At 41.3% G+C, this 26,739-nt stretch overlaps 1 protein-coding gene across 3 annotated transcripts in view; it reads left to right on the plus strand.

Annotated features, from left to right (window-relative positions):
* RBMS3 (RNA binding motif single stranded interacting protein 3) overlaps positions 1 to 26,739 on the plus strand; it is a 1,231,630-nt gene that overhangs the window by 266,169 nt on the left and 938,722 nt on the right. For all 3 annotated transcript variants that reach the window (XM_053929473.1, XM_071222108.1, XM_053929475.2), the window contains one exon: positions 21,096 to 21,164. In XM_053929473.1, coding sequence (XP_053785448.1) covers positions 21,096 to 21,164 — 69 coding nt within the window. The remainder of the gene's footprint in view (positions 1 to 21,095; positions 21,165 to 26,739) is intronic.

The raw sequence follows: 26,739 nt of genomic DNA on the forward strand, positions 1-26,739 counted from the left end.
GCTGGCCCCAGGGTAGTGAAATGTAGAGGGTGTGACCCTGTGACCCAGATGACTCAGAGAACCAGAGGCTGTGTGTGGAAATGCCTCTGGGTCCAGCAACCTCTCCTCTCTGGTCCAGACCTCACTGCAGGCCAAGGCCTTCACCTTGGCCCCCTTCCAATCACTGGGCCCCACCCCTCTTTCCTGCTCTTCTTCCTCCTCCTAGCTCTTTCTCTTCTTTCCCTGATGACATGTTTCCCTGCATTGTCCCCTAGTATCTAAATTGCCCATTATAGCTCCGCACTGCTCCCTTCCTCCCATCCTCTTCACTTTGTCTCTATCCAGCTCATCCCTGCAATGTTCTGCCACTTCCTGATAGTGTCCATTTACAAGTTGCAATTGGATTCATAGTCAACAACCTCCTTTAAGCTCTATTTATGTATCTATTTATTTATATTTTTAAATTGTATTTTTCATTACCATTTAGTCCCCTTAACACCTCTCTCCCTTCAATTACCACACTGTTGTCCATGTCCATGAGTCCTTTTTCCTTTTTGCTCAATCCCTCCAACCCCTACCCCACCCCTCTTAGCTGTCATTCTGCTCTCCATCTATGAGTCTGTCTCTATTTTGTTTGTGAGTTCAGTTTGTTCATTAGATTCTACATATGAATGAAATCATATGGTATTTGTCTTTCTCAAACTGGATTATTTCACTTAGCATATGTTCTCCAGGTCCATCCATACTGTTGCAAAGGGTAAAATTGTCTTCTTTTTTATGGTGGAGGAGTATTCCATTGTGTAAATGTCCTATAGTTGTTTTATTCACTCAACTATGGATGGACACTTAGGCTGCTTCCATATCTTGGCAATTGTAAATAATGCTGCAATGAACATAGGGTGCTTCTGTTCTTTTGAATTAGTGTTTCAGGTTTCTTTGGATATATGCCCAGAAGTGGGATCAGTGGGTCAAAAGGCAGATCCATTTTTAATTTTTTGAGGTATCTCCATACTGCTTTCCAAAGTGGCTGCACATAAGTGGAAGCACATACCTGTGTATTCATGGAGAGGAAGAATTAACATAATTAAAATATCCATACTACCCAAAGCAATCTAGAGATTCATTGCAATTCCTATCAAGACTCCAATGACATATTTCACAGAATGAGAATATTTCAAACATGTATATGCAGCCACAAAAGGCCCCACATAGCAACAGCGATTCTGAGAAAGAAGAACAAAGTTGAGGAATTATGCTACCTAATATCAAACTATACTGTAAGCCCATAGTAATCAAAACGGCATGGTACTGGCATAAAAACAGACTCATAGATCAATGGAACAGAACAGACAGCTCAGAAATAAACCCACAACTTTATAGTCAATTAACATTCAACAGAGGAAGCAAGCATATACAATGGGCTAAAGATAGTTTATTCATAAATGGTGTTGGGGAAACTGGACAGATATGTGCAGTAAAATGAAACTAGACCACCTTCTTATACCCCACACAACATTAAATTCAAAATGGATTAAAGCTTAAGTCTTGGACCTAGAACCATAAAAACTGTAGAAGAAAACATAGGCAGCAAAATCTCAGCTATTGCTCATAAACTCTTAAAGGAGTTTTAAAAATCTAAAGGCTTTTAAAAATCGATTTTATTTTGCTATATTTACATACAATAAACTATACTTATTTTATTGACAAGTGTGTACAGCCATGATACTGCCACTATTATCAAGATGTAGAATATTTGGCACCTCAAAATGTTCCTTCATGCCCCTTTGGGGTCAGCCCCTCTGGTCCTGGCCTTAGGAAGCCACCAATATCCTTCCTGTCACTGCGGATTACTTGTGCCTGATTCATCACTAATGAAATAGCAATAACAACATCTACCTTCGCTGTTGTCTTGAGGATGATGGGGACGCGGTGTGTATTTCCCAGGAACTCTATGGGTAAAGGAGAGAACCTGTCAGTGCCTTTCTCTAAGAGCCTGAGATAGCCTCTTACAGGCCTGACTCTCTCTTGAAGTTTTATATTTTAAGTTTAAAATTTTATGCATTTTCTCCTTTTACTCAATTTATATCTATGTTTGTTGTAATTTCAAGATTACTTTTCAAATTACTTGCCATCCAGTAAAAATAATGCTCTTGGACGAGGTACTATATTTACTCTGTGGTTTCCAGCAGATTCTAACATACAGACATTTTCCCCACAGTGAGGAGCTATCTTGGCTTGGGGAGCCATCTAAAATGTTCCTCCCAGCCAGTCCTGCCTCACTCTCATCAAGTTCAATCATGAATAAGGCCTTGTCTGGCAATGTGGAGTGTCCCGAAACAGTCCTACGGGAGGAATATAGCTTGCGAAAGCTTTCACTTGGTGATGGGGATAGAAGGCAGGGGGGAACCTCTATCACAAGACTTGCATGTCTAGGGGTACCTCTGCATGTGGAATTCGTGCCTTTTCATTTTTAGAACTTATTCAAATATAATTATTACAAGGCCACATTTATTACACTTCTGTGTACCAGGCATAGTCCCAGGTGCACAATTCCTGTTTGTATTTAATTTACAAAAGGATTCTGCAAAATAGTCACTAATGTCTTCATTTTGATGTTGGAAAAATTGAGACCCTCAGAGGTATTTAAGCAAGTTACTTAAACTCGTACGAGGTCTCATAGCAAGTAAGCGGTAAATACTGGAACCACAGCCACGTCAAACTCCAGACTTAGCCATTAGCAGCAGCTCTGAATTGAAAAACATCTAGAACTTGAAAGGTGAAAAGTCTAGAGAATTCTTACCTCAGATTTAGTGGTCTTTACCTTGTGGAATGAGGTGCTTTTGCCTGGAGTCTTTAATGATGCAGTGCTTGACTGTGTATGCCTGTGTGCTTGTGTGTCTATGTGTGTCCTGTGTGTGTGTGTGTGTGTGTGTGTGTGGAACACCCCTCCCGTTCATTATCTCCCATCCCCCACTTTATCTCCCTCTCCCTCCATGGTTCAGAACCAGAAAGGATGGTTTTCTCTGGAAACTCAGATTTCGGGGAGGACAAATGGCTTTGATCTTCTATAAGGAAAGGACGCCAGAAGGGAAATTGGTGAAGGATAAACCATGGGGCTGGGCTGCAGGGCGCCAGTCACACTGGTTGGCCTGAACGCCCATGATGCAGGCTGGAGGGGATTATGGATTCCAGTTTCAGCAGGGATAGAGTAGGTAATACTCCTTAATTTGAGAGGCTCTTATTCTGTTGCAGGCATGTAGCACAGAAGTAGACCCGGCCTGGCTTCCTTGGGAAGCAGGGGTGAGGCCTCAACCTGTCCTTGGTTCTGGGAAGGAGCTGGTTCCGAATAGAAGCTACCTCCTGTCTCCCCAGGAGCCCCCTCCAAGCCCCAAAGAAGGAGGGTGACTATTCATTTGGAACAATGCTAATGGAGTCATTGGGGTCAGTGTCTCTGAGATAAAATCTGTCACTCCCTTCTGCGGGCTCATTATTTCTACCTTCAGGCTGCAAGGAGACAGCACAACACTAGAGGGTTGAGCCCTTTCCTCCAAGGGCTGACTCTCAGTGTGCACACACACATATGTGGCCATGGTCTTAAAGGTGACATCAGTTATGGGCAAAGCTTTCGTCTTAAACAAAGGGGACGGCAGTGTCTAAATTCCTTGCATAAACGTTATTGCTCTGAAACTCCGCTCCCAATCCACTCGTGGATATGCTTCTGTGTTGCCCTTAACAACAACCACAGCAAGAACGCGCTGCACACGGGGCTGGACTCAGCCTGGGATTACAACCCACGTAGTTCTCATTGTTCAGTAATTTAGACAGAGGAGTGGCATTATGTTGACTTGGCGATTTAAAATTATGCTAAAGCAGGGTTTTGCCAGCTGGATCCTTGACCTCGTTCAGTAACATACTTGGCTCTGTGCAACAGGGAGCCACTAATCCATGAGGTTTCAGAAAGTGAAGTGTTGTGGGTTTTTTTTTTTTTAATAAAGGCAGAATTTTCTAGCAACCTGCAAATAGTCACCAATCAAGGGATGAAAACTTCAGGATGAGTGGGGATGCTGCCCTTATTGAGCCAGTTTTAGCAGTGTTAGCAATGTGTGCTTTATGAGAGAAAGGGGAGCATCTATGAGCTCGGCTCTTGTTTGAAGGCAATAGGCCACCCTCATGTAACAAGAAAAGCAGGGGCATGTATTCTGGACTTTTTTCTTCACTACTTAACATTACATGGTTCAGTTCTGCACCTTCCTGTCCAATAATCCAGGGAAATATTGACATTTAAGCACCCTGGCCTGGGGTCTTTACTTTTTTCTTTTTTACAACCACCTCACCTCAAATACCTACAGGGTTTCCTGGGACTCTGCAGGCTGACTAGGGACTCTGGTGAATCGAAGAACAAGAGGGCAGTGGCTTAGTTTGTGTAATATAAGTCCTCGTGATCGATCATGCAGTTGGCTTTTAATGACCACTGTGCCTCCACATTCCTCCCCTTTACCAGAACTAATTTTTATAACGTGAGAATCTGGACTCTGGGTTACCACATCTTCACAATTTTTATTCTAGTTTTTTAATGTGCATTTTCCCAATATTTAAACATAGGCCACTGACTAACCAATGAACGAAACACTGGGAAGACCAGAGAAATTGCCTCTACGAGCCGATCAGGACTAGTGGACACTAGTTTTGATGCCTGGTCTCCAGTCTTGGGTGCCCATGATTAGCTGACTCTGAAAGAGGTGGCAGAACCTGTGTCTGGCCTCCTCTGTTAAGGGGCTGTTGTAGATGGTGAGGACACAGCAACTGGCATTCAAGTTTCTTTTGCCAGGTCAGGCTTTGGCACCTTGCAACCGAGTGACCCTAAGTAAGTCCTTTCTGCACTCTTACTCAGCTGTCCTATCTGTGAAATGTGCCTGGCCCCCTTGTTGGTGGTGTTGTTGGATTTAATACAGATGGATATGAACATGGAATACTTTGACACCGCAGAAGAAAGCAACCTTGGGATGGTCATCCACGGATGGGGTTGTGTCCTTTTGAACATACAACTACCCAGCTGTGAGATTTGGTCAAGTCCTGTGATCCTTCTGGGATATGGATTTCTCATCTGCACAGAGCAGGTTTCCTTAGGGGTGACGACGGAGTGAATAAGAGAAGGCAAACCTGAAATCCAGGTGACACGCTGTCAGTAATGTAATCCTTGCTCTTCAGTGTGGTCTGGCAGCATCAGCATCTCTTGGGACTTATTAGAAATGCAGAGTCTCAGGCCCTGCCTCAGAACTGCTGAATGAGAATCTATTCCCCAAGTGATTTGTTAGCATGTTAGGGTGTGAGAAGCTTTGACTTAGTCCAGGGATACTCAAAATGTGGTCCTAGACGAGCAATATCATCATCTGGGAGCTTGTTAGAAAAGCGGCCCCACCTCTCTGCTCTCGCCACCCCCACCAACCCATTGAATAAGAAATCTGGGCATGGGAATCAGGAGTCTGTGGTTTAACAAAATCTGTGGTTCAGGTTACCTTGGTACACCATGGATTTAACCTATTTGAGGTTCAATTACCTCCTTATTTTCAATGTAATTGCAATAATAATATCATTAGGATGTTTTAAGGATGAAAAATATGGTATAGTATAACATGGAGTATAATACAGTTGGATGTGATATAGTAGAATATAATACACTATAATATGTTATAATATGTATATATAGAGAGAAAAGAGTCACATATAATGAGCAGAACTTGATTAATTGTGTGCAGTGAACAGTGAACAAGAATTTGGAAACAAAGTAATCCATAGAGTTCTGCATCAGTTCTGGTACTTTGGTTTCAAGCCAAAAACCTAACCCTGACTAACTTAAGCAAAGTGGAATTTATTGGATGGATATAGGGTAGGTCATAGAATTAAATTTAAAAGAAAAAAATGAGCCTCCAGTGCTTGGAAAAGGCAACAAGGAGAGAAGCTCCAGGGATCCAGGATGGTTACAGACAGCACACTCCCACCAGGGTGGGTCGCCTCCAGGTGCCCTTGCGCCTTCCTCGCAAGATCCAAACCCCTGGTAAAGAAACTGCCTGGCAGGCTTGAGTTACCCTGAGGACAAGACACCTTAACTGCCAAGCATAGAGGGCGTGGAGGAGTTTCTCAAAGGAATACATTGTTATCAAAAAATGTGGGCATGGGAATCTGGCAAGCAAATCAATAGACACCCACTCCATGTATTTCTAGTTCTTATATTCTGAGTCTATCTAGCACGATGTATGGACCTTGGACCTGGCACGGAGATTAGAAGTCCTGGAACAGCAATCGGAAAGACAGGTGCTGGCTTTCAGGAAATCTGGCTGCTTCCTTCCACGGTCCGTCGTAGGACTTTTCTTTATAGCCAGACTTGAGTCCTTTTGCCTTGGTGGTTCAGAGCGTTGTGTGTGCCACCAGAAGTAACGTGTTCCATTGTGGACACACTGTTTCTCCCCTGCCTCCCTACTCAGGGGAAAGCCGTGAAGTTCCCTGGGGCTTCTGTCGTCTCAGTAATGAAGCCTTGAAGCATACAGCACAGGAGAGTGACACATCGGCCCTCTTTCTTTTCTCCCTTATGATGATATAAGTGATTATAAAAACACGCGCGTGCCTGAAATTTGCCATATTGGCTCCATGCACTGTTTGCTTTTATGAATATTTTGTTGGTGTGGGACAAAAAGCTCCGCATGGCTTGAGCTCCAGCTCTATTTTTTTTTCTTTTGATTCTACCAGTTAATCTCAAAAACGACCCTTTTGCATGTGGGGGTTTTCCCCGGTGTGCGTCTGTGCCATGGTAACGGTGGCTGGTAATGGTTTGTCTGTGCGGGGAAATTGGCCTGAAGTTCGGCTTATTTAATGTGCACGTGAGGGAAGAGGGGGTTTTTGGAGCCTTTTAAAATGATAGCGCTGATATCCTGAGCATAACACGGTGCCTTCCAACATTTGCTAATCAAAGCACAGAGACCTGGAGAGCCTGGGAGGTCTGGTGGTTACAGTACCTGCCCATCAACGAGTCTTGTCCCATCATTACCCATTAATTCACTTTTCACATGTCCTGGGTAAGTTGGGGTTTCTTTTACTACTCTTCATAATGGACACATCAGTGTTTACACCTCAAAGTTTTCTTTAAAACATTCAGTTGACAAAGGCCGAGACAGCCAATACCAGTTCAAAAAACAAATTGGTTTTAGATCTGACATTGCACGGCACTCCTGAGCTCGCTATTACCGATGTGTTCACCTCTGTAGGAGGAGGAAGGCTTGTAAAGTACTCTGCTGAGAATCGATACAGTGGCGTCTCCTCTGATGAAAGCGTTTTCATTTTAAAGTCCTTGTGGGAGTTAGAAATATACACAATTAAGATTGCCCTTGAAAATCTCTTAAATTCCAAATTACATTCAGTATCTGTCATTCTGTTTATATACTTTTATAGCAAAATAATATACAGAATATGTAAATAATATAATTTTATAGCATATTATGCAATATGTAATACATTTATATTATTCATGCATATTTACACTTAATACATAATATATAACTTACATTTAATATGTTAAATAAATAACAGGTATAATGTTTAATATATGTATTACATATTATACTATATTACATAGTATAATGTATTATATTATACTTATATTTCATGCATCATAGTAAATACATTTATATATTTAAGATATATGAATAACAAATATATTTATATTTAAAATATATGAATGAAATATATATTTATATTAATAACACATACACATGTTTATATATTTACAATGAATAATTTTATACTTTATACATATATGAACTGTACAAGTTCGTAAATTTACATATGTGTATGTAACACCTATAGTTGGGTGCATGTTCACAATGCAAGTTTAATTACATGTTCACAGGATTTTAATTACAGAAGCAAATATGCTTGCATTTGAAATTCCCCGAAGTTATGGCACGTGGGCTTAACTTCTCCTCACCTTTCACAAGGCCTTGCACTAGAGTAGAAAGTGCCTTCTGTTAACTCCATTTGAAATTTTCTCATTTTATCCCTGCATGTAGATACATAACCTGAGCTCAGCACTTGGCTTTATATTGGCTTTTCTGCCCACATGCTATGAATTTAAGCTATGCATAGATATAAAGCATGGGTCACATTGGAAGTCTGGTTATCCACCAGTCTTAGGTTAGGACCTTAGTCACTTGGGAGCACAAGAAGCCAAAAATATTGCTGGTCTGCCAGAATTGCCTTCAGAATGGCCATTGTTTAGAATCCCTTCAAAGGAAAACTGAGTATTCCTGGCAAATGGATGATAATTTAAATCCTCATAATTTATTTACTCTTATTTTAACCATCATAAAAATTCTAGTCTATCAATTATATATGAAACTGAATATTAGGAGCCCGAGGAGAAACATGCTGGCGTGCATTTCCTTTCAGCCCAGTCACCTCAAATTATAAACAAGTTAGTTCTATATTTGTGTCCCTCTGCAAAGATGCACATGCATTTTATTGTACATATGTCCGATGTTATGTAAATCAGTAGTTATCATTGGCCCCCACACCATTTTCCTACAGACTCCGACCTGATTTTCATAAACAACTGTTTCTTAAAAATGATACGTGGAATTTCTTTCTCTAAGACCTCTGTTTGAGTATATTACATGCCTTCTCTTTTCATTGTGGCCGTGAAGCAAAAGAGGCTTCCTTGCAAGCAAAATTCCCTTCTGTCCTTTTTGCAGAAGATGATGCAATGGAGGTATTTTCTGATTCATTGGTGATTTTTCTTTTTTTTTTGCTTTAATTTGACTTTAAAGAATTGGAATTAGCTTTTGAGTGTGGTTCTTGGAATCCATCTCATTGTATCGGACTCATACCTTGCATTTGGTTATCGAAAAAGGAAACATTGCAGGGAGTTGGGGGGCAGATCAGAAAATGTAGAAAAACAACTTGTGTTTCAGATGGAAATTTCCACGCAGTTCTCCTTATGACCTGTCTATGGCGTATTGCAAGGAAACTTTGCTGACAGAAGAATGAGTGCCTTTCCAAGGTCCTCTTCACAGTAGCTTCCGCTGTGGCAGGACTCTCTTAATTGTCATTTCAGGTGGTCCAGAGTGACAGGAATAAAAGAGAAAACATGAGTTTTGTGTAGAATAAGAGTAGAGTTCATCAAGGCTATTAAAAATTCTAATGACGTGAAAGCCAATTATTGTGACTTCAGGTGGTTATTTTGAATGCGCTTAGGTACGTGACAGCTGAGGTAAGCGTTTCAGCCCCAGACAGCTCCATTAATTAATGACCTCTCAGGATTCTAAAGCTTTCAGTGCTTACAAGCTTTACGAGCCATGTGGAATACTTATAAGATACACATTCTAGGCGAGTCCACACACTAGGTGCTTAATAACATTTTTTCCATGTACTTGTTTGACATGTATTGATGAGAGTAAAGCTTTGGTTTAAAAACACGTTCCCCATGCTCCATTTCCCCCTATAGAGAAACTTACACAGGACAATCTATAGCCACTTAAAATGGAAAAAACTGTGTCTGAAGAGGGCAGCGTTTACACAGTTTCTTGGAATTCAGTTCACTTACTACACCTTGCATGGGGTGGTTGATTTTTTTTTTTTTTCTGATTTCATGCTTGTGAATGCTTTTTATACCTGCTGGCCCTAAGTCTTATTCTCTTAAAAGCAGGCTCAATTCTCCACCTCACCTTTCTTCTTTTATATTTTAAAAAATGTTGTGAGTAACGCAGGTGGCAACAAAATGTATCTAAACTAGGTGGCTGTGTTTGGAAGAATTAACTTCACCTCCAATTTACTCATGAGCATTTTAATGAATAATTTACTTATTCAGTCAAGTCGTTCCTTATATCAAGAATTATGAAATCTTTAGTTTCCTTGGGGGAGAAACACCGAAGGACATTTTTCTACTTTTCTACATCTTTTACACCCATAGGAAGGATCAGCCACGTGATAATATTCAGGAAGAGTCACGCAAGTGTTCTCTTTGACTTTTTCTGTTCAGTCGCAGAGTGAAGACTTCAGAAGTTTTCCATTTGTAAACACACACAAACCAAAGGTGTTTTGCACGTGGCAATCGGCATGGAGGATACACCCATTACGATAACCGTGGCCTTCCTCTCCTTACTACCCATAGCCAAATGGTCAGATCAGAGCCTTCTGACAAGTGCCCAAGGTTGGAAGGCTCATTGCAGTGAGGTGACAGACATCAGGTGAAGTTCTTCCACTCTGTTTCATGGTGATGATGAAGAGGCTGGAGGGAAACCGAGGATAAGAATGGAGGGGTAGGCAGTGCCCCGGACATGTTTATATGGGAAAGTGTCTACAACTCATATATTTCTACGTGATGAAGGAACTTCTGGGAGATAAAAAGAGACATCTCTAACTTGATAGGGGGCTGATTAAAGCATTCTTAATAGTCAGCAGCTGCCATCACCCTCATCAGGCTTTGAAAAGCCTTTTGGATTGTAATGCATTGCGGGTATCTAAGCTCAGGGAAGTCTGACTATCCTGAGGATTCTCTTGGCTTTGAGGAAAAAAGTGATTGGGTTAAAATTCCAGGTTAGGGGTAGTCCCATTCTGGGAAACTGGTTTCTAGCTAACTTGTGACCAGATCTTTCCCACTTAGCATTTTCTACTGTGTGGCAGCATTAACATAAAAATGCTTTGTAAAGATACAAAGTAATGTATAAATATTGATAGGCTTATATTTTTACAGAAAGTTTGACTTCACTTCAACCTACCCAAAATACAGATGAGCAGACAGGACTTTGTTTTACTCTTTTTAAAAAAGATGTTATTTATTTACTTTTAGAGGGAGGGGAAGGGAGGGAGAAAGACAGGGAGAGAAACACTGATGCGCAAGAGAAATATGGATGGGTTGCCTCTCACTCGCCCCCAACTGGGGACTTTGCCTGCAACCCAGGCATGTGCCCTGCCTGGGAATTGAACTGGTGACCTCGAGGTTTGCAGGCTGGCACTCAGTCCACACTGAGCCACACCAGCCAGGGCATGACTTTGTTTGATGCCATGTAATTAGTATCAGATCCAGAGAAAACAAAAACCTACTTTGCAGGTGTTTTTCCACATACCTGGTGTGGCAGGTATCTACCACAATGGCCTCGGGTGCTCCCTGTCTCCTGGAAATTCATACCCTGCTGTGACCCCTCCCACACTGTGACAGGATTGGCCTGTTTGGCCAATAATCAAAGGCTACTAATGGGAAAATCTCAGGTTTCTTCTCCTTAAAAAAACTGACAATGCTTGACAGCACATTACATATGTGTTACAAGTTTCCAAGACACTTGGCCAGAAAAATCTTCAATCTGCTAATTTGGCCACTAAAACCAACTTTGAGTTTTAAGTTTTATTTTATTTTATTTTTATTATTATTAGTTTTTAATCCCCACCTGAAGATACACTCATTGACCCCAGAGATAGGGGCAGGGAGGGAGGGAGGGAGGGAGAGAATCATCAACGTGAGAGAGAAACATTGATCTGTTGCCTCTTACACATGCCTGGACAAGGGCTGAACCCACAACCTAGGCATGTGCCCCGCCTGGAAATGGAAGCTACGACCTTTCATTTTACAGGATGACATTCCAACCAACTGAGCCACACGGGCCAGGGCTCTTTTAAGTTTTAAATGTTGTAGTGCCTTGAAATTTTCTGCAGGTTATGACCTAATCTATAACTTCCTAAATGATGATTTTCCTACTACAATTTCCAAAAGTAACAATCACTTGTGGGGTGAAGGTGGGGAGAACTGACACCTTGCCACAGAAGAATGTGGCAAGGTGTCAGTTAATTTTCCACAAAACAAACAAACAAACACACAAAAACCCAACACTTTTTTCTGTCTTTTGGGCTACCCTACGTATGAAAATCAAGGTATTGCTTTAAGTGTTTATTGCCACTCCCAGTTCCAAGCCAGTTCTCTGAGACGTTAGGATCAAATTTTTCACTCAGGGTGATATACACTACAAATAAGGTAACTCACTGTTTCCTCTGGTAGGTCATTTTTCAGGAATGCTGTATGGAAACTTTGAGTGAGAGTGGGAGAGTGCGGGGCAGGATGTAAAGAGGAGGAGGGTAGGGTAGAAGACGGCAGGCAGGAGAGAAATAGTTTAGTACATAAACAGGTTCTCTGGACAAACACTTTTGGGAAGCTGGGCTGAACAGATCGACCCATGGATGAGGCCTTTGGAGCTGAAGTCCCTGATACTTTTATGTGCTAAAATGTCCAGTGATTCTTTAAGAGAGAGGTCAGGGCAGTGCCCCCATGTGTTTACTTTCCTGCTTTTGTTTTAAACATTCCAGTGAGGGACAAGAACACTGTACAAACTCCAGCCTATAGACCAAATCTGACCCAAACCTGTCTTTGCAAATTAAGTCCTGTTGGAACACAGGCACAGCCAATCCTTTATGTATTATTTATGGCTGCTCTTATGCTACAAAGGCGGAGAGGAGTAGTTGTGAAAGACACCATATAGTCCACCAAGCCGAAAATATTTACTGTATGGCCCATTTGGAAAAATGTGGCTGCCTTGGGAAATGTAGGATTTCCCAAAATTGACTAAAGAACCATTTTTCGGTAGTTCGTTCTGTGGGTCCAGTTTCTGTACAGCACAGGTTGGGGAACACTGAGTCAGCTCAAGCTTTCCCTATATCTGTGTGTTCCCCCCACCCCGCCACTGTCTTCAAAGCCTGACTCCCTACCCTGCCCTGTTAGGCGGCTGCTGGAGGAGTGTTTCTGTTTCCCCGAGACATAGAGTGGCAGATGGAGCCCAGCAGCTAAAGCGAATCAGTTCTTTTTTCTAAGATATGGCAAGATCAAGTTGAGTTACAGAGAAAGCTGCATGATAACAGGAAGCTTATAATTTATTTACGGGGCATCCTGTTCACTGTTTTTAGTCTTTTGCAGGAAGGGAGCTGGAGGTTACCTTGTGTTCACGTCTTCAGGGACTTGGAGTTCTCTGTCTCCTTGAAGAAAGTGACTGGAAGACATGTTAAATAACACTGAAAATTCAGGGACTTAATTTTTTTAGAAAGACCTAAAGGAGGAAACATCCTGAAACTTTTTTTTTCCTATAATTCAGGAGAATAATGTATTTTTCTCCCCAAGGTATGATTCACAGAATACCATATGCTTTCTAAGCCTTTTACTTGTAGCATAGTAAGAGGTGAATAGTTTTTCTGCTAATAAGGTGATTTAGTTAACTATTTCTGTGTAACAAATCATCCACAAGTTTAGCAGTTTAATAACACACACTGATTATCTCGCATAGGTCCTGAGGATAGGAGATATGTGTCAGACTGACTGGGTGTTTCTGGGGGAGGGTCTCTCTGAAAGTTCAGTTGAGCCATTAGCCCAGGTTGCAGTCTGAAGATTTGACGGGGGTTGAACTTTCAAGTTCATTCGCATGGATATTTGCAAGTGGTTCCAGCTCCTCACCACATGAGACACTCCATAGTGTGGTTCATGCTATGGCTTTTCCCAGAGTAAGTGATCCAAGGGCAAGAGAGCATAGCCAAGATTATAACCTAATCGACAAAGTGACTAATCATTCTTTGCATGTTCTATTGGTCAAAAATACTAACCCTGGTACAGGATATGTTGTGAGGTGAATCCCAAAAAGCAGTGTCTGTTGGAGGCCATCTTGGATCCTGGAGACCACACGCTGCTTACTTAAAGCAGCATCTTTTGGTGAAATAACCTCTAATGGCCTCAATCCTTGCCCTGGTCTTGGGAACTCAAAGTCCAAGGCCAGGAAGTAGAGTCTCAAATTAATTTTGCATATGCAACATCATTACTTGCCTACAGAACACCATTTTGTAAATCAGAATCAGGTACCCTCTCTGATATTTTACTTCCACTTTTTGGAAAATTATATGAATTTTGTTATAGCAGGACACGTTACTACTACTGCTGGAAAAGTGTTGCAATATACTGATGTATAAATTTTTGTGTTGCAAGTGGCTCCCTCGTGCAGGGCACAACTCGCACAGCCTCGTACATGGTGGAAGGAACAACATTCTTTGCAGTAGAGTTGTGTATGCATTAACCTCCCTCACCGGACACTGTGAGGGTAAGAACTGAGTCTTCATTCACTCATTTATTCATTCATTCATTCAACTGATATGCACTGAGATACTGCTGTGTGCATGATTGTAAAAGTGATGTATAAAAAAGAAAAGTGGGCCCTGGCTGGTGTGGCTCAGTGGATTGAGCGTAGGCTGTGAACCAAGGGTCACCAGTTGGATTCCCCGTCAGGACACATTCCTGGTTTATGGGCCAGGTCCCCAGTGGGAGCCACATGAGAGGCAACCACACACTTATGTTTCTCTCCCTCTCTTTCTCCCTCCCTTCCCCTCTCTCTAAAAAGAAATAAAATCATAAAAAAAGTGGTAGAAAGAGAAGAAATGTGCTTTCTTGGCACTTACCTTCTAGTGAGGGACATGAACATGTACAACAAAACAAGCACATGAACAAAATTCAGAGAGTGATGGTAGCTGGGAAGGAATCAATGGGTGAATGGTAGAAGGGGTGACAGTGGGCAGGCTTGCATGTAGCTCTTTGGGGCAGGGTGGGGCTGAGGAGGATATTACCCATCTTTATCATACCCGTTGCTGATAGAGTGCTTTCCACACGCTACATGTACAACAAAATGCTTGTGAAGTTAAAGTGTGCCGAGGGGCGAAAGAACCAGCACATAAAAGCCCTGGGAGCACCATTTTGACTTCAGTAAATAGGTATGGTAAGTAACTCCAAGAAGAGGATGGAGTCTGTATTATTTTTCTGCTTTTTGTCAGCAAAGCACAAAGACTTGGTTAGGTATCCTGAACAAGACTCATTTATTCCTCCTCCATTCCTGGAAAATAAATCAAACCAAGAGGCAAAGCCTTTTGGATATAGTAGTTCCTAAATATAGTAGTTCCTTTAGTACTTACTTGTACTGAGATTTTCTCCCTCCACCTTTTTTTGCATTGAAGCTAGCTTAGATTTATTTCACTTTGCATTTTTTTTTTTTTTTTGCATTTTGTAGTGGAATGAGGACACAACGAGTGGCCCATCCAATTTTGGATTTCACAATTTTAGAGAGAAGAACATGGAGATTTAGGGGGTGGCCCAGAAGAGAGCAGTGAAATGGCTAACAGGCTAGAAAACTAGGTAGGGCCCACAGAGAAAGGTTAAATAAAATGGGCTATTTGATCGAGAAAAGAATACCAGAGGCTGATTAGCATTAGAAAGAGATGGAGAATATGTGAGCCGCTTGTCATATACTTTAATGATCTGGGCTTTTACTGAAATTGGAAAGATTTAGGTCAGCCTGCAGGTAGCATGCCTTACCCAAACTTTTAGGATTATCGGTAGCATTAAGAATGGGATAGAACTTCTTGACTGAGCTAGTTTGGTCCAGAGGTCTGGGATTCCCTAACTGAGCTCAATAATTTCTTATTAAAATGAGGGTAATTAGTCTGTGATTGTGTTTGTAAAGGAAAGGACGGGTCGAGAGTGTTATCCCAAGTATCTCATGAACACTAAGCAGTATAGACTCTCGGTAAATGTTGAATTGATGTAGCAACCCATACTGGAATCTGTGTTCCAGGCTATCACAAATATAACGAGGCAATCATGCTGCTCTTTCCATAGCAAAACTGTTAAAGAGACTCCAGAACTCCACCCCACATCCTTATTTTATCAATTTCCTTTTCTTAGCTTGCCTGGTAGGCATGCACGTCCATGTGACTTTTTTGTGGCTACTTACCAAGGTGTGCGTGGGTAGAACCCTAACCACTCTCACTTTGTAAAGTTTTGTGCCTTGCAAGAAAGTTTTTTTGAGTCAGCTCTTTATATCTTATTAAAAGTGTTACTGCTCTCTAGGTGATTTGCTTTTTATGGTCTTGTTTCTTGCATGATTCATCTCCTTGGGTTTGGAAACATGATTTTTCATCTTAAAGGAAAACCCCAAAAGTCACGGTCTGTCATCCAGAGTTCAGTCTGTCTGAATAACCCGTGTTGGTTCCTGGGTCATGTTTGCCAATGACTTTTCGTGCTAAGATGTTCATTGCAGATGTCTACTTGGCACCTTCTGACACTATTTATTGGTTTTTCATTTTTCATTTTTTTTTGTTCTTCAAATATGTTCAAAGGCTTGATGCAAGAAAAACTCCAGCTACTGAAAAAATGCATGTGTTGCCAAAGTTCATTCTTGTATGGCGATGGGCAATTAGACTGGGAGGAAGCTGTCCAAGCCCAGGACAGTTCGGGGAAGGAGCCCAGTGGCTGAGTGGCTGGCGGGAGGTCTCGCTGCAGCATCTGGCAGCATTACTCAATTAGGAACCGCCATTGAATTTGGTCTGTATTCCAGTTTCTGCATTGCTCTTCTCTCTCCTCTGTTTAACAGAACACTGTTTAAAAGGAAGCCTCTTAGTAGTGCTCTCTGCAGGCTTTTGTCACTAAAATGTTCCACGCACTCTTCCTCCTGAACGCCCTTGTCTGTGATATGCCACCTGGACTTCTATGAGCCTCACAGCCTGGCGAAGGGAGAGAGAGAGAAGATGTAAAGTAGGGTAAATATTTTAATCTCAAGATTTCTCTGACTAGGAGCTTCTCTCTACTTTTGTAGATCACCGAGTTCTTTCAAAGTTTCTTCAGTATTCCTGAGACATTTTATGTGGCATAACATGTATCCATTCTCCAGTATTGTCAACTTCAAAGTGGTGTCTGCTGTTTCCTTACTTCTTGCCCTAGTTACTTCAGCAATTGATATTTTGTATGGAGCCATATAATATCTTGAAGTCTGGGACAATGGTGCTGTGCTTTCTAAGAAATTATAGTAGCCTTTAGGACTGTGGAATCCTAGCAATTTTTATTGTATTTGCCCTCCAGAATGTAACTTCTATCACCACTGTCTCTAACTTAAACATTCATACTTGCCAAAGTTGAATAGGGTTAAGTTTAATGAAATCATTAATTAATTTGATGTTTACTGAGCACTTACTATATTCCAGGCACAGCTATGCCTGGTTACATGAGTAAATAAGAGCCAGCCCCAACTTTACTCCTCCTCCCCCCATAACCTTCTGGAATGTGGTCTACAGAAGGAAATTGCATTTAGAAGGCAATTACAAGACAGTTTGATAAGCATTTGATAAGAGGTAAGTTTGGATGTGTTGGGAACGTAGAAGACGGGCCCATTCTTGGTATTCAGGGGAGATTTTCCAAGGACAAGTCGTGGCTATCTAAACTGAAACCCTTACCCAGCCATGTATTTGGGCTATGGTGGTTTAAATTTCAATCTATATCAGTAAATTAAAAATCAGATTCTTTTTCCCCAAGCGTCTTCCCACAATTTCCAGAAATATTTCTCTGGAGTTTGAGAGTTCATTTTAGCATCTCAGAGAAAACTGCTGTCAATAATATCTTTGGGTCTTTATGCCTCTCCTTTTCATCATCTTTGTCCTTCCATGGATGCAGGTAGCTGCAGAAGGATGTGCTGGGATTATTCTGGGATATCAATCAATTGAAGAGCCTCCTTTAGAAAAGCAAATTGCTGGAGCCCACTTCCAGAGATTTGTAAATTCCTGTGGCCAAAGAATTTGCATTTTAAACCAGCATGCATCATTATTCTGATCTGGGTACCGCCCTTTTATTAATCATTGTTCGCTAAGGGCACTAGTAGGAGGTAAATGAGGATATGAACAATTACTTATCTGGTTTGTCAGGTGAGTTTATTTTTCCTTAAGCTGAACTGCAAACCACGCATTATGGCTAGTGTATTCAAAGACACACAGAGGAAACCCAACCAGATTTTGTGTTTTGTGCTGTGAGACTGATCTTTGAATACGGTCACGTCCATCAGAAGCTATGGTACAATTTCTGAACATTGTCATGTCTTTAAAATTTGTAATTAATGTTGACCGGTTGTTCTGTGCTTTCTCTGGCCTTTTGCATTTATCCTTAGCGCTAGAAAGGACATGAAGTGTGTGAATCACAATAGCCTGCAATTACCATTATAAAGTTAATTACACTTGTGTCAGTGCTGAAATGCAGGATGACCTTTAGGAAAAAGGTTAAGCGTGGGCATGGAAATATTGTGACATTTATCAAGAGGGGATAGATGTGCATTTCATAGGGAGCTATTTCTGCATTCAAATCCACAAATGCCCATCTTCTGCCTTCCCACTTCAAGGTCACTTAATAATTTGGGTCATATCCTGTAGGTCACACACCTCACTTTTCCTTAAAATGTTTTTGAACGTCAGCGCTCAGATCTTGACTTTGATTACCATACTTTTGTTTTGATTAGATAAACAAAGCTTTTAAGAAGACAAGAGATAACAAAAGTTGATGAGGATGTGGAGAAAAGGGAATCAACCTTTGTGCCTGTTGGTGGGACTGTGAATTGGTGCAGCCACTGTGGAAAACACTATGGAGGTTCCTCAAAAATTTAAAATAGAACTTCCATATGATCTGGTAGATTCACTTCTGCATATATATCCAAAGAAAGCAAAAATGGGATGTTGAAGAGATATTGGCATCCCATATTTATTAGAGCCAAGATATGGAAACAACCCAAATTGGTCAGTGAGGTAAGCCAGACAGTAAAAGAAAAATACTACATGACATCACTTATATGTAGAATATAAAAAAGCTGAACTTATGAAAACAGAGAGTAGAATGGGTAGCTGACAGGGGCTGGGGTGCCAGGGAACCGGGATTGGGGAAATACCGTGTCAGGGTACAATCTTACCGCTAGTCGATGAGTGAGTCCAGGAGATCTACCGCACAGTTTAGAGACTGTAGTCAACAACACTGTGTTAGAAACTTTAAAGCTGTTAAGAGACTAGATCTTAATTGTTCTCACCGTGAAAAAGGAATGATAATTATGTGATGTGATAGGTGTTAGTGAGCATTATAGTAGTAATCACATTGTGAGAGGTAAATGTGTCAAATCTCCACATTGTAAACCTTAAAGTTACACAATGTTTATTTCAATTATATCTTAATTATTTAAAAGCTTTGTTTTTCTGATAATAAATATAAAATTTACTGTTATAATTTTAGAAAACTATGTTGTTTGAAACAATGATGAATTATGTTCTCAAAACATGATGTATCAAAAACTAGTGTGGTGAATTCCCAAGTCTTTAAGGAGACTTAAGACTCTGCTGAAGGTCAAATTATTGGGCTAGAAAACTAGCCCAATAGTTTAACTAAAATTAGTCTACTAAAATATTCAGGCAAGTGGCTATTCTGGATTAACATTTTCCAGTCACCTGAGGTTAAAGAAGAAAATTATTTCTCGTATTTCAAACATATAATATTGAAAGAAATCTAATATTTCCATGGAAATTCAGTGTTGCCACTATAATCAGCAATCATTTATATACTTTAAAAGTGGGGTATCATTTGCTTGAATAGATCTGGGGCTGGGTAAGAAAAGACGCGAGGGGACCGTCTAGGTTAACCTTATTTTACAGTTAGGGAAATGGCATCAGAGAAGGTACATGGTCATACACCCGTGACGTCTGATGCATTTCGAGGTCATTCCTATGGCTTCTCACTGAGGAAATATGACGAAGCTTTTAGTTCGACTTCTAGCTACTCCCTTGACAGTTCTCCTTTTTTCCAAGCTGAAAACTGAAGTGCTTCTCCCACACTTTGCAATTGTAGGGCACGCTCTCATTAACCTCCATGGGCAGGTGAGACAGGGAGGGCCTGAGAGCTGGTCCCAGCACCGCCTCCTTGGAGAGGCTGATGCTACAGGGAAGTTGAGTTGAGCAGGCAGAATATAGCACTTGGCCAACGTATCAACCTCCCTGTGGCAGAGGTTCAGGAAGGCTGTGAGAATCAGCAGAGGCCAGCACAGAATTGCACAGGGATCCTGAAAGGCAGATGAAATGCAGTGATGGTGGATGCAGGAGCTGGCGGTACGATATTGGTCTACTGATCATTTTCTGAATATACGGATCACTCTCACACCTTCATGTCTCTGTGATTCTGTTCTCACAGCCTGAAGCACCTGGAAGTTCCTGAGGAACTGAAATCTTATCATTTGACTCTTAATTTGAAACAGCTAACAGATTATATCATTACATTCTGCAAGTAACAGAAAATACGATTATAGTCAATTACAGAAGGAGAGTTTAGGCAAACGTAGCAACCTGAAGCTACGTTTCAGCTGCTTAACAAGATCAAGGTTAACATCTCTATTCTTCCCTTGGCTTTTTCCTCATGGTCACAAAATGGTTGCTCTAGCTCCCTGTAGTATATTTATATTTAGAGAGAAAGAAGATTGACCGAGAAGGTAAACGCCTTATCTTTTCCCTTTTATCAGAAAAACAAAGTGTTTCTCAGAACACCCCCGCCCAGTCCCTGAAAAATTACACTCATGTCTTATTGGCCAGAACTAGAGGGAAGGAATGCTGAGAAAGTGAGTATTTAGTTTTCCTAGTCTCTATGGTAGAAGCAGGCAAAGACACATGCTTTTCAGAATGGTTTGGGATTAGTTGCTCTACAGGGAGCATGTGGCCTTTTCCAGGTCCAGGGAGCGGGTAGCAGTGGTGTGGTCAGGTCTTTCCTAAGATAAAGGGTCTTTTTTAATTACAAGAATAACCGACTCTCAAATGACCTCATGCATTAACTGGGATATTTGTATACCAGTCTTTGTTTCAAGCAGGAACTTATAGGAGTGTGTCTTATTTTCTTCCTGTTGAGTTAATGCCTTATATATTTAGAGCACTTGACCAAACCAAGTGCTTCCCACCCAGGATCCCATTTGATCCTCACAGGAATGTCACGGCGTTGAAATGCTTAGTCCAGGCTCACAGAAGGCACAGCTGAGACAGGGAGCAGCTGGAGGCCATGCACCAGTTCCAACACCCGCCCTGGACCCAGATGTTCTGACCTCAGGGCCCACGTTCTTATGCTTGTTTTAAAGAAATGAAACAGAAAGATTAAATTTAGACAGAGCCTCGGCTCCATTAATGTGAAGCTATAAACACTGAATCAACTTTGTTTAGAGAACTCAAAAGTGTATTCAGTTTGTATGATAGCATGAAATCTTTGTTTTCTCTCCTTTTTTCAGAGAACCTCGGCCAGCAAGTCTTCAGGTGCTCCCTCCTATAGCAGATGGTCCGGTTCACAGCCACACCAGGTAACGTGCTCTTTTTAAAACCTTGCCGTACTCGTTTCCCTTGAATTGTGCTTAAACTTAGAATTATTTTGTCACTGGGCAAATGTGCAGGTTCTGGGCTCTTGTCTCCTCTCACCTGTGGCTCCCTCGACAAAGTTCCGTGCAGTTTGAGGTCAGGGCAATGACCACAAAATGTGGCAGCTCCCCATGCAAAGCCTTCTCCGACGAATAGCTGATGAGATCAATCTAGAAATTATTGGAAGTGAATTTTTCCTTTTTTTTACTCTTCAACCCAAGATGATCCCTCCTGTGCCCTTTGTTCCAGGAAATCATGTATGTTCCCACATGGGTGTGCATACATGCATGTGTATGGCGCACAGTGTGTCTATGAGTATATCCACCATTATATCAGAAAATGTATTAGAAATCCTTGTTTTTTTTGCCTAGTGACTCAAGGTGACCAACGCATTCTTTTCAGGTCCAATAATACTGAATATTACTTAACCTTTTTAGGGGAGGTTAAACCAGCAGGATGCGGCTGTGTCTCTGTGTGTAAACAGAATAGGACCGTTTCCGCTGGTGAGCGGTTTTCACAGGTGGCACACTGTGACCACACGGCCTCTTTCTGAAGCAGCGCATGGTGAGAACACTAAATTGGGACTCTAAATGCTGAGGAGGACTTGTATGCAAATTGTCTCCTAGTTTGAGGCCAGAAAGAAAGAAACCCTCATTTGTCTTTTGCTTCATGGGTCAGAACTCTCTCTCAGTCTTTTCAGGTTGCCTAGTCTGGCTGCAGTGATTATAAGAGAAGCACGTTATGAATGGTTTATATTCACATTTCCTCCCTCATTTTATTGGCCTTCTGTAGAAATTTTGCATTGGCGATAATTTATCCCAACGTCACCATCATGAGAAAACTTTTTGTATACTCCTTTTAATCTTCTCTTTGCAATTAGAAATTGGCATTTATCAATGAAGTGACATCAAAGAAAATTAATGAGAAAAATAAATTCTTGCATTGCACAATATTTTATCGCAGTACCTATTTTTGTCCTGAATTGGTTGGTGGGGGGAAAAGTCGAGGTGACGTCTCTCTCTGTCTCCACTGGCATTGGCTTTGTGTGGAGGGCACTATAGTCTCTGGTTACATTGGGACCAGGTTGCTTCGTGAATGTAAGCTAAGAGAAGGGGTGCAGAAAGAGAGGCGGTGGCACCAGTCCAGGGAGATTGCTTTGAATGCTCAGGTTTCCTTTACCTCCTGTGCAAGTAGGCGTAACCTGAAAAGGCACCCTGGGTTATGAGTCAGTATTTCTGATTTCTGTCCTCACACGGTCCGCAGGCTCAGCTGAGCAAGTCACTGCTCACATCTCTGGACTCACCCTGATGATGGAGGAATGTTCTCCTCTAACCTAATCATCATCTAAGGAAAGTGAGACTGAGAAATGCTATTGTCCAAGGCTGTACAAATGTAGCTGGTCTGGGATTCTTTGTTTTGTTTTGTTTTTCCCCCTCCAGCACGCATTCAGTTTGAAAGTGAGATAATCTAGCGCAGTTATCCTGTGACTCTGCTGGTCCTGCACACTGTTTCCCACTGCAATGAATGAGAAAGTGAAGACAGGGTAATATTTGGGGCAGTCCTTAAATCTCCAAATCTATCCTTCTAGTTTTATAATTCAATGGCCTCATTTGGTGAAATCTGGGAATTATTAGATGGTATTTGTATAGTTTTTAATATTCCGGGCACTTTAAAATGGTGAGCCCCCATACACATTTCCCATTGTTCTCTCTGAATTCGTGCAGGTATATGAAAGAAACCCAAGAGCAGAAGAATTACCAAAATTCTTGTTTTACTTTTATGCTCTCCCATGTTGAAATAAATGTGGATATTTTGAGAGATTCCCTCTTACCAATGCAGTTTTGATTGGCGAGGTTTGATTGAGTTTTGATGGCATTTCCAAATAGTACCCCAATTAAAACTAATATTGGTGACATCTCTTTTGATTGAGGATTCCCTTTAAATGTAAGTGAAAGGAGTGCTGTATTTTTTTTGTCATTAGGTGATTTTGCCATTGTGCGAGCATCGTGGAGTGTGTACGTACATAGACCTGGGTGGTACAGCCTACTACTATTATTGCACGTGCTTTGGTTTATATGACTGGCAGCACGGTGGGTTTGTTTATACCAGCATCGCCACAACCAGGAGGGTGATGCATTCATTGCACTATGACGTTAAAGTGGCTGTGGTATCACAGATGGCTAGGATGCTGTGATGGTAACAGCATTACCACAACCATGATTTACGATGGCTACAGCGTTAGGATGGCTATGATGTCAAGACAGCTATGATGTTAGGATGGCTCCAATGTTACGAGGGCTATGATGTGACTGGGGCTACGACCCCCCGAGGTGATAGGAATTTTTCAACTCTATTGTAATCCTCTGGGACCATCATCATATGTGCAGTCTGTCATTAGCCGAAATGTGGTTTTGTGGGGCATGACTGTATTCTGTAAGCTTTTGCCTATTATGCGGGTCATTTGCTCATTTGCTTTCAGAACTACTCCATGCCCATCCTTTGACATCTGCTTTTCCAGGCTTCTGGGCTAACTGACTCCTAAAAAGGTTCTCCCAGTGGGAGGCATTGCTGGCAAATTGGGAAGAGACAGGAAGGGGACACCCTGGCTTCTCCCTCTGTTGGTTTGGGTGGTACATCTCAGTGGTCTGAGCCTCAGTGTGGGTCCAGTTCCTATGATACTTCCGGCCTCTAGGTAAAATCCCCTCTGTCCCCTGTGCCCCCCGCCCCACCCCAGGTTTAGGGGAGGTAGCCATGTCCCTCAGCTTTCCCTGTACGCATTTTTAGTCCTCCCCAAATCCTAATGCTTAGTTTCCTGTGTTAAATCCCTTCTGTTGTACTACCTCCTCGAATGGGTTCTGTTTTTCCCACACATTTCTGACTGGTTTCTGACTGATACACCTCTCAGGGCATAAAGCACTTCACTCTTTTGTTTCTAAAACAGTGGCTTTTAATTTTAGAAATATTATGTGAATATTTACAGGATCAACAGCCTTGCAGCTGCTGAAAACTCCGAGATTTATTCTCTTGAGCTCGCCCAGTGGGTGGTAATCCTTTTATACCCCTATCCCACTCAGAATAATTATTCCTCTTCTTTGTTACTCATGCTCTAATCCTTCCCTTTTAAATTTGTGTTTATTACAGAAACCTTTGTCTTTTGTGTTTGCAATGTAATAGGCTTATTGGCTCCGGTCTTTGAAAAGTACCTACACAAATTCTCAGCCTGAGGTTGAAGATGTGATTGCAACTCAATTCTTGTTTGCAGCTTTGTGTCTTTTTCTAATTTTTGGCATCAGCAGAACACTTAGGAAAAATAATTGAGTCATGGATTTATAGGCACTAAGAAAAGTGGATCTTTTTCTATTTGTTTTTGGAACAATATGTGTAAATCTCTCACCCACACAGAGCTCCAGTCTCGGCTAAATCAGTATTTAAGCAGATACCTGCTCATTCGAGACAGTGTCTTCGCCATTCCTTTATAATTATTATTATGATACCTAACATTTAGTGAATGCTTGCTATGTGGTTTCTGCTAATTTCTTGACATGCACCGTCACATTTGATTCCCTCAGTAGCTCTATGATAACAGTGTGGTACTTTACAGATGAGGGAATTAACAACCTGCACAGTAACTGGTCCAGGGACAAGGTTGGTTCTGTCGGGTTCCAGAACCCTACTCTTTTGACCCATGGGCGACACCATCTCTGTGAAGTTTTTAGACTAATTTAAGGCCACCCCTGAAAACCATTTTCACAAATAGTTCTGTTTTGAGCTGACCAGAACACAGCCTTTTGGCCTTTAGATACCATTTCTACTCAGAAATTATTTTTGCTGAGTTAACTTTCTTTGTTGTAACAAATGTTTATGTTCATGCGAGATGATCAGTGCATTTACAAATGCACATATTTCAAAACATAGACCTTATTGTTATTTATTAATAAGTTTTGTTTAAGAATGCAACATTCATTTATAATATATGTCTGATGTTTTATTTGGGATAACTTGAATATATTTGTAAGAAAGAAATATCTCCTCCCACTGCTTTGCTGTTTGCAAGAAATACACGTGTTATTTTATATGCGTACAGATATTTACCAAATAAAAGTCATTACAAGTTGAACTTTGAGGAAATAAACAGATAAGTGAGAATGGTGGCTGGCTGACGGTTGTCTTCAAATTCAAAACACGGTCATAAACTGGAGTCGTGATTTTTTAGGCATATTCTGTACTTCCCTTTAGATAATTTTTCATATTGTCATTGTATCTTCTCTCTCATATTCAAGACATTTCTAATAAATATTAAGGAGCTCCCTTCCTACGCTTTAGAAATGGAAAGTTTTTCCTTTGGATAATTGGCACCAATCCATGCGCTGTGTTTTAATAACCCGCAAGGTAAAGTTTTGGTAGACTTTGTGATTAGAGTAGTCCTTGGTAGGAAAGAACCTTACAATTCATCTCATCGAAGGGGAAAACCAGTGCATTGAAAATATATATAATATATTAAGGAGTGACAATTCACTCTAGAGAGTGCAGCCAGGCATTCCAGTGCCTGCCGTCTAACAGCACCTAGAGCTGACGAATTCAGGACCCACAGCTGCAGCACAGTCACCTGGAAGGATTGGTGTTAAATGAGGGAGCAAGTCCGCATTATGTTGTGTCACTGTGTTTGTATAGTAAGAGAAGTAAAGGGAGTGCAGCCCACTGGTAAAATGCAGTGAGTACAAGGACAGTGAGTATTTTCCCTGATTGTCACATCATTTTTTTATGCCTCTATATGAAAACCCATGTATTCAGCATGTAGTAGGAACTCACAAAGTATTTGGTAAGTGAGTGAATAATTCATATGACATAGCAGCAGGAATAGAATGGGGGAGGGGGGCCTCAAATCCATATTTCTTTCCTTCTGATCATTACTTTCCATCAGCTCCGTAACTGAGGGTCACATTAAAGCTGACAGTTACGAAGTGACTAAGGCAGAGTGTATTTTATAATTTCTCTGGTGCAATTTCTGATAGTCATCGTTGTGGTAGGAGAAGTAGAGGCTGCCAGAGGCCAAGAGAGGCCACACTCTGGGTCTTCGGGCAGTCTGATGCTACACCTTTATGTTCTTCACGTTATACATTTGGGACTAACGTGGTCACCACGACATTCCAGCGATAACACAGCAACGTTGAAACCATGCATATAGTTGCTGGGTGCTCCGGGGCCCATGGAGACAAATGTAAACTCCCATTTCATTCTGGGTCAGGATTTGGAACAAAACTGATTCCCATTATGCGTGTGTGCATTTGCTGGACTTAGCAATGTAAATAAATAGAAAAGGATATAGTGCTTATCTGCCAGCATCACCAGTGACACACATGTATTCCAGCAAACTGGGAGTTGGGACTTACTTGCTTGCTGCTGTAAAGAAGACGGCATAACATGGAGAATGAGGGGCATCTGAGGAAAAGTGTTGTTGTAGGGAGGGGTTTATTATGAGACTTAGGTTTGTTTGCATTTGGGGACTTTGGTGAGAGTTGA

This window comes from Desmodus rotundus, chromosome 8 (assembly GCF_022682495.2).
Source record: "Desmodus rotundus isolate HL8 chromosome 8, HLdesRot8A.1, whole genome shotgun sequence".
Classification (NCBI taxonomy): Eukaryota; Metazoa; Chordata; class Mammalia; order Chiroptera; family Phyllostomidae; genus Desmodus; species Desmodus rotundus.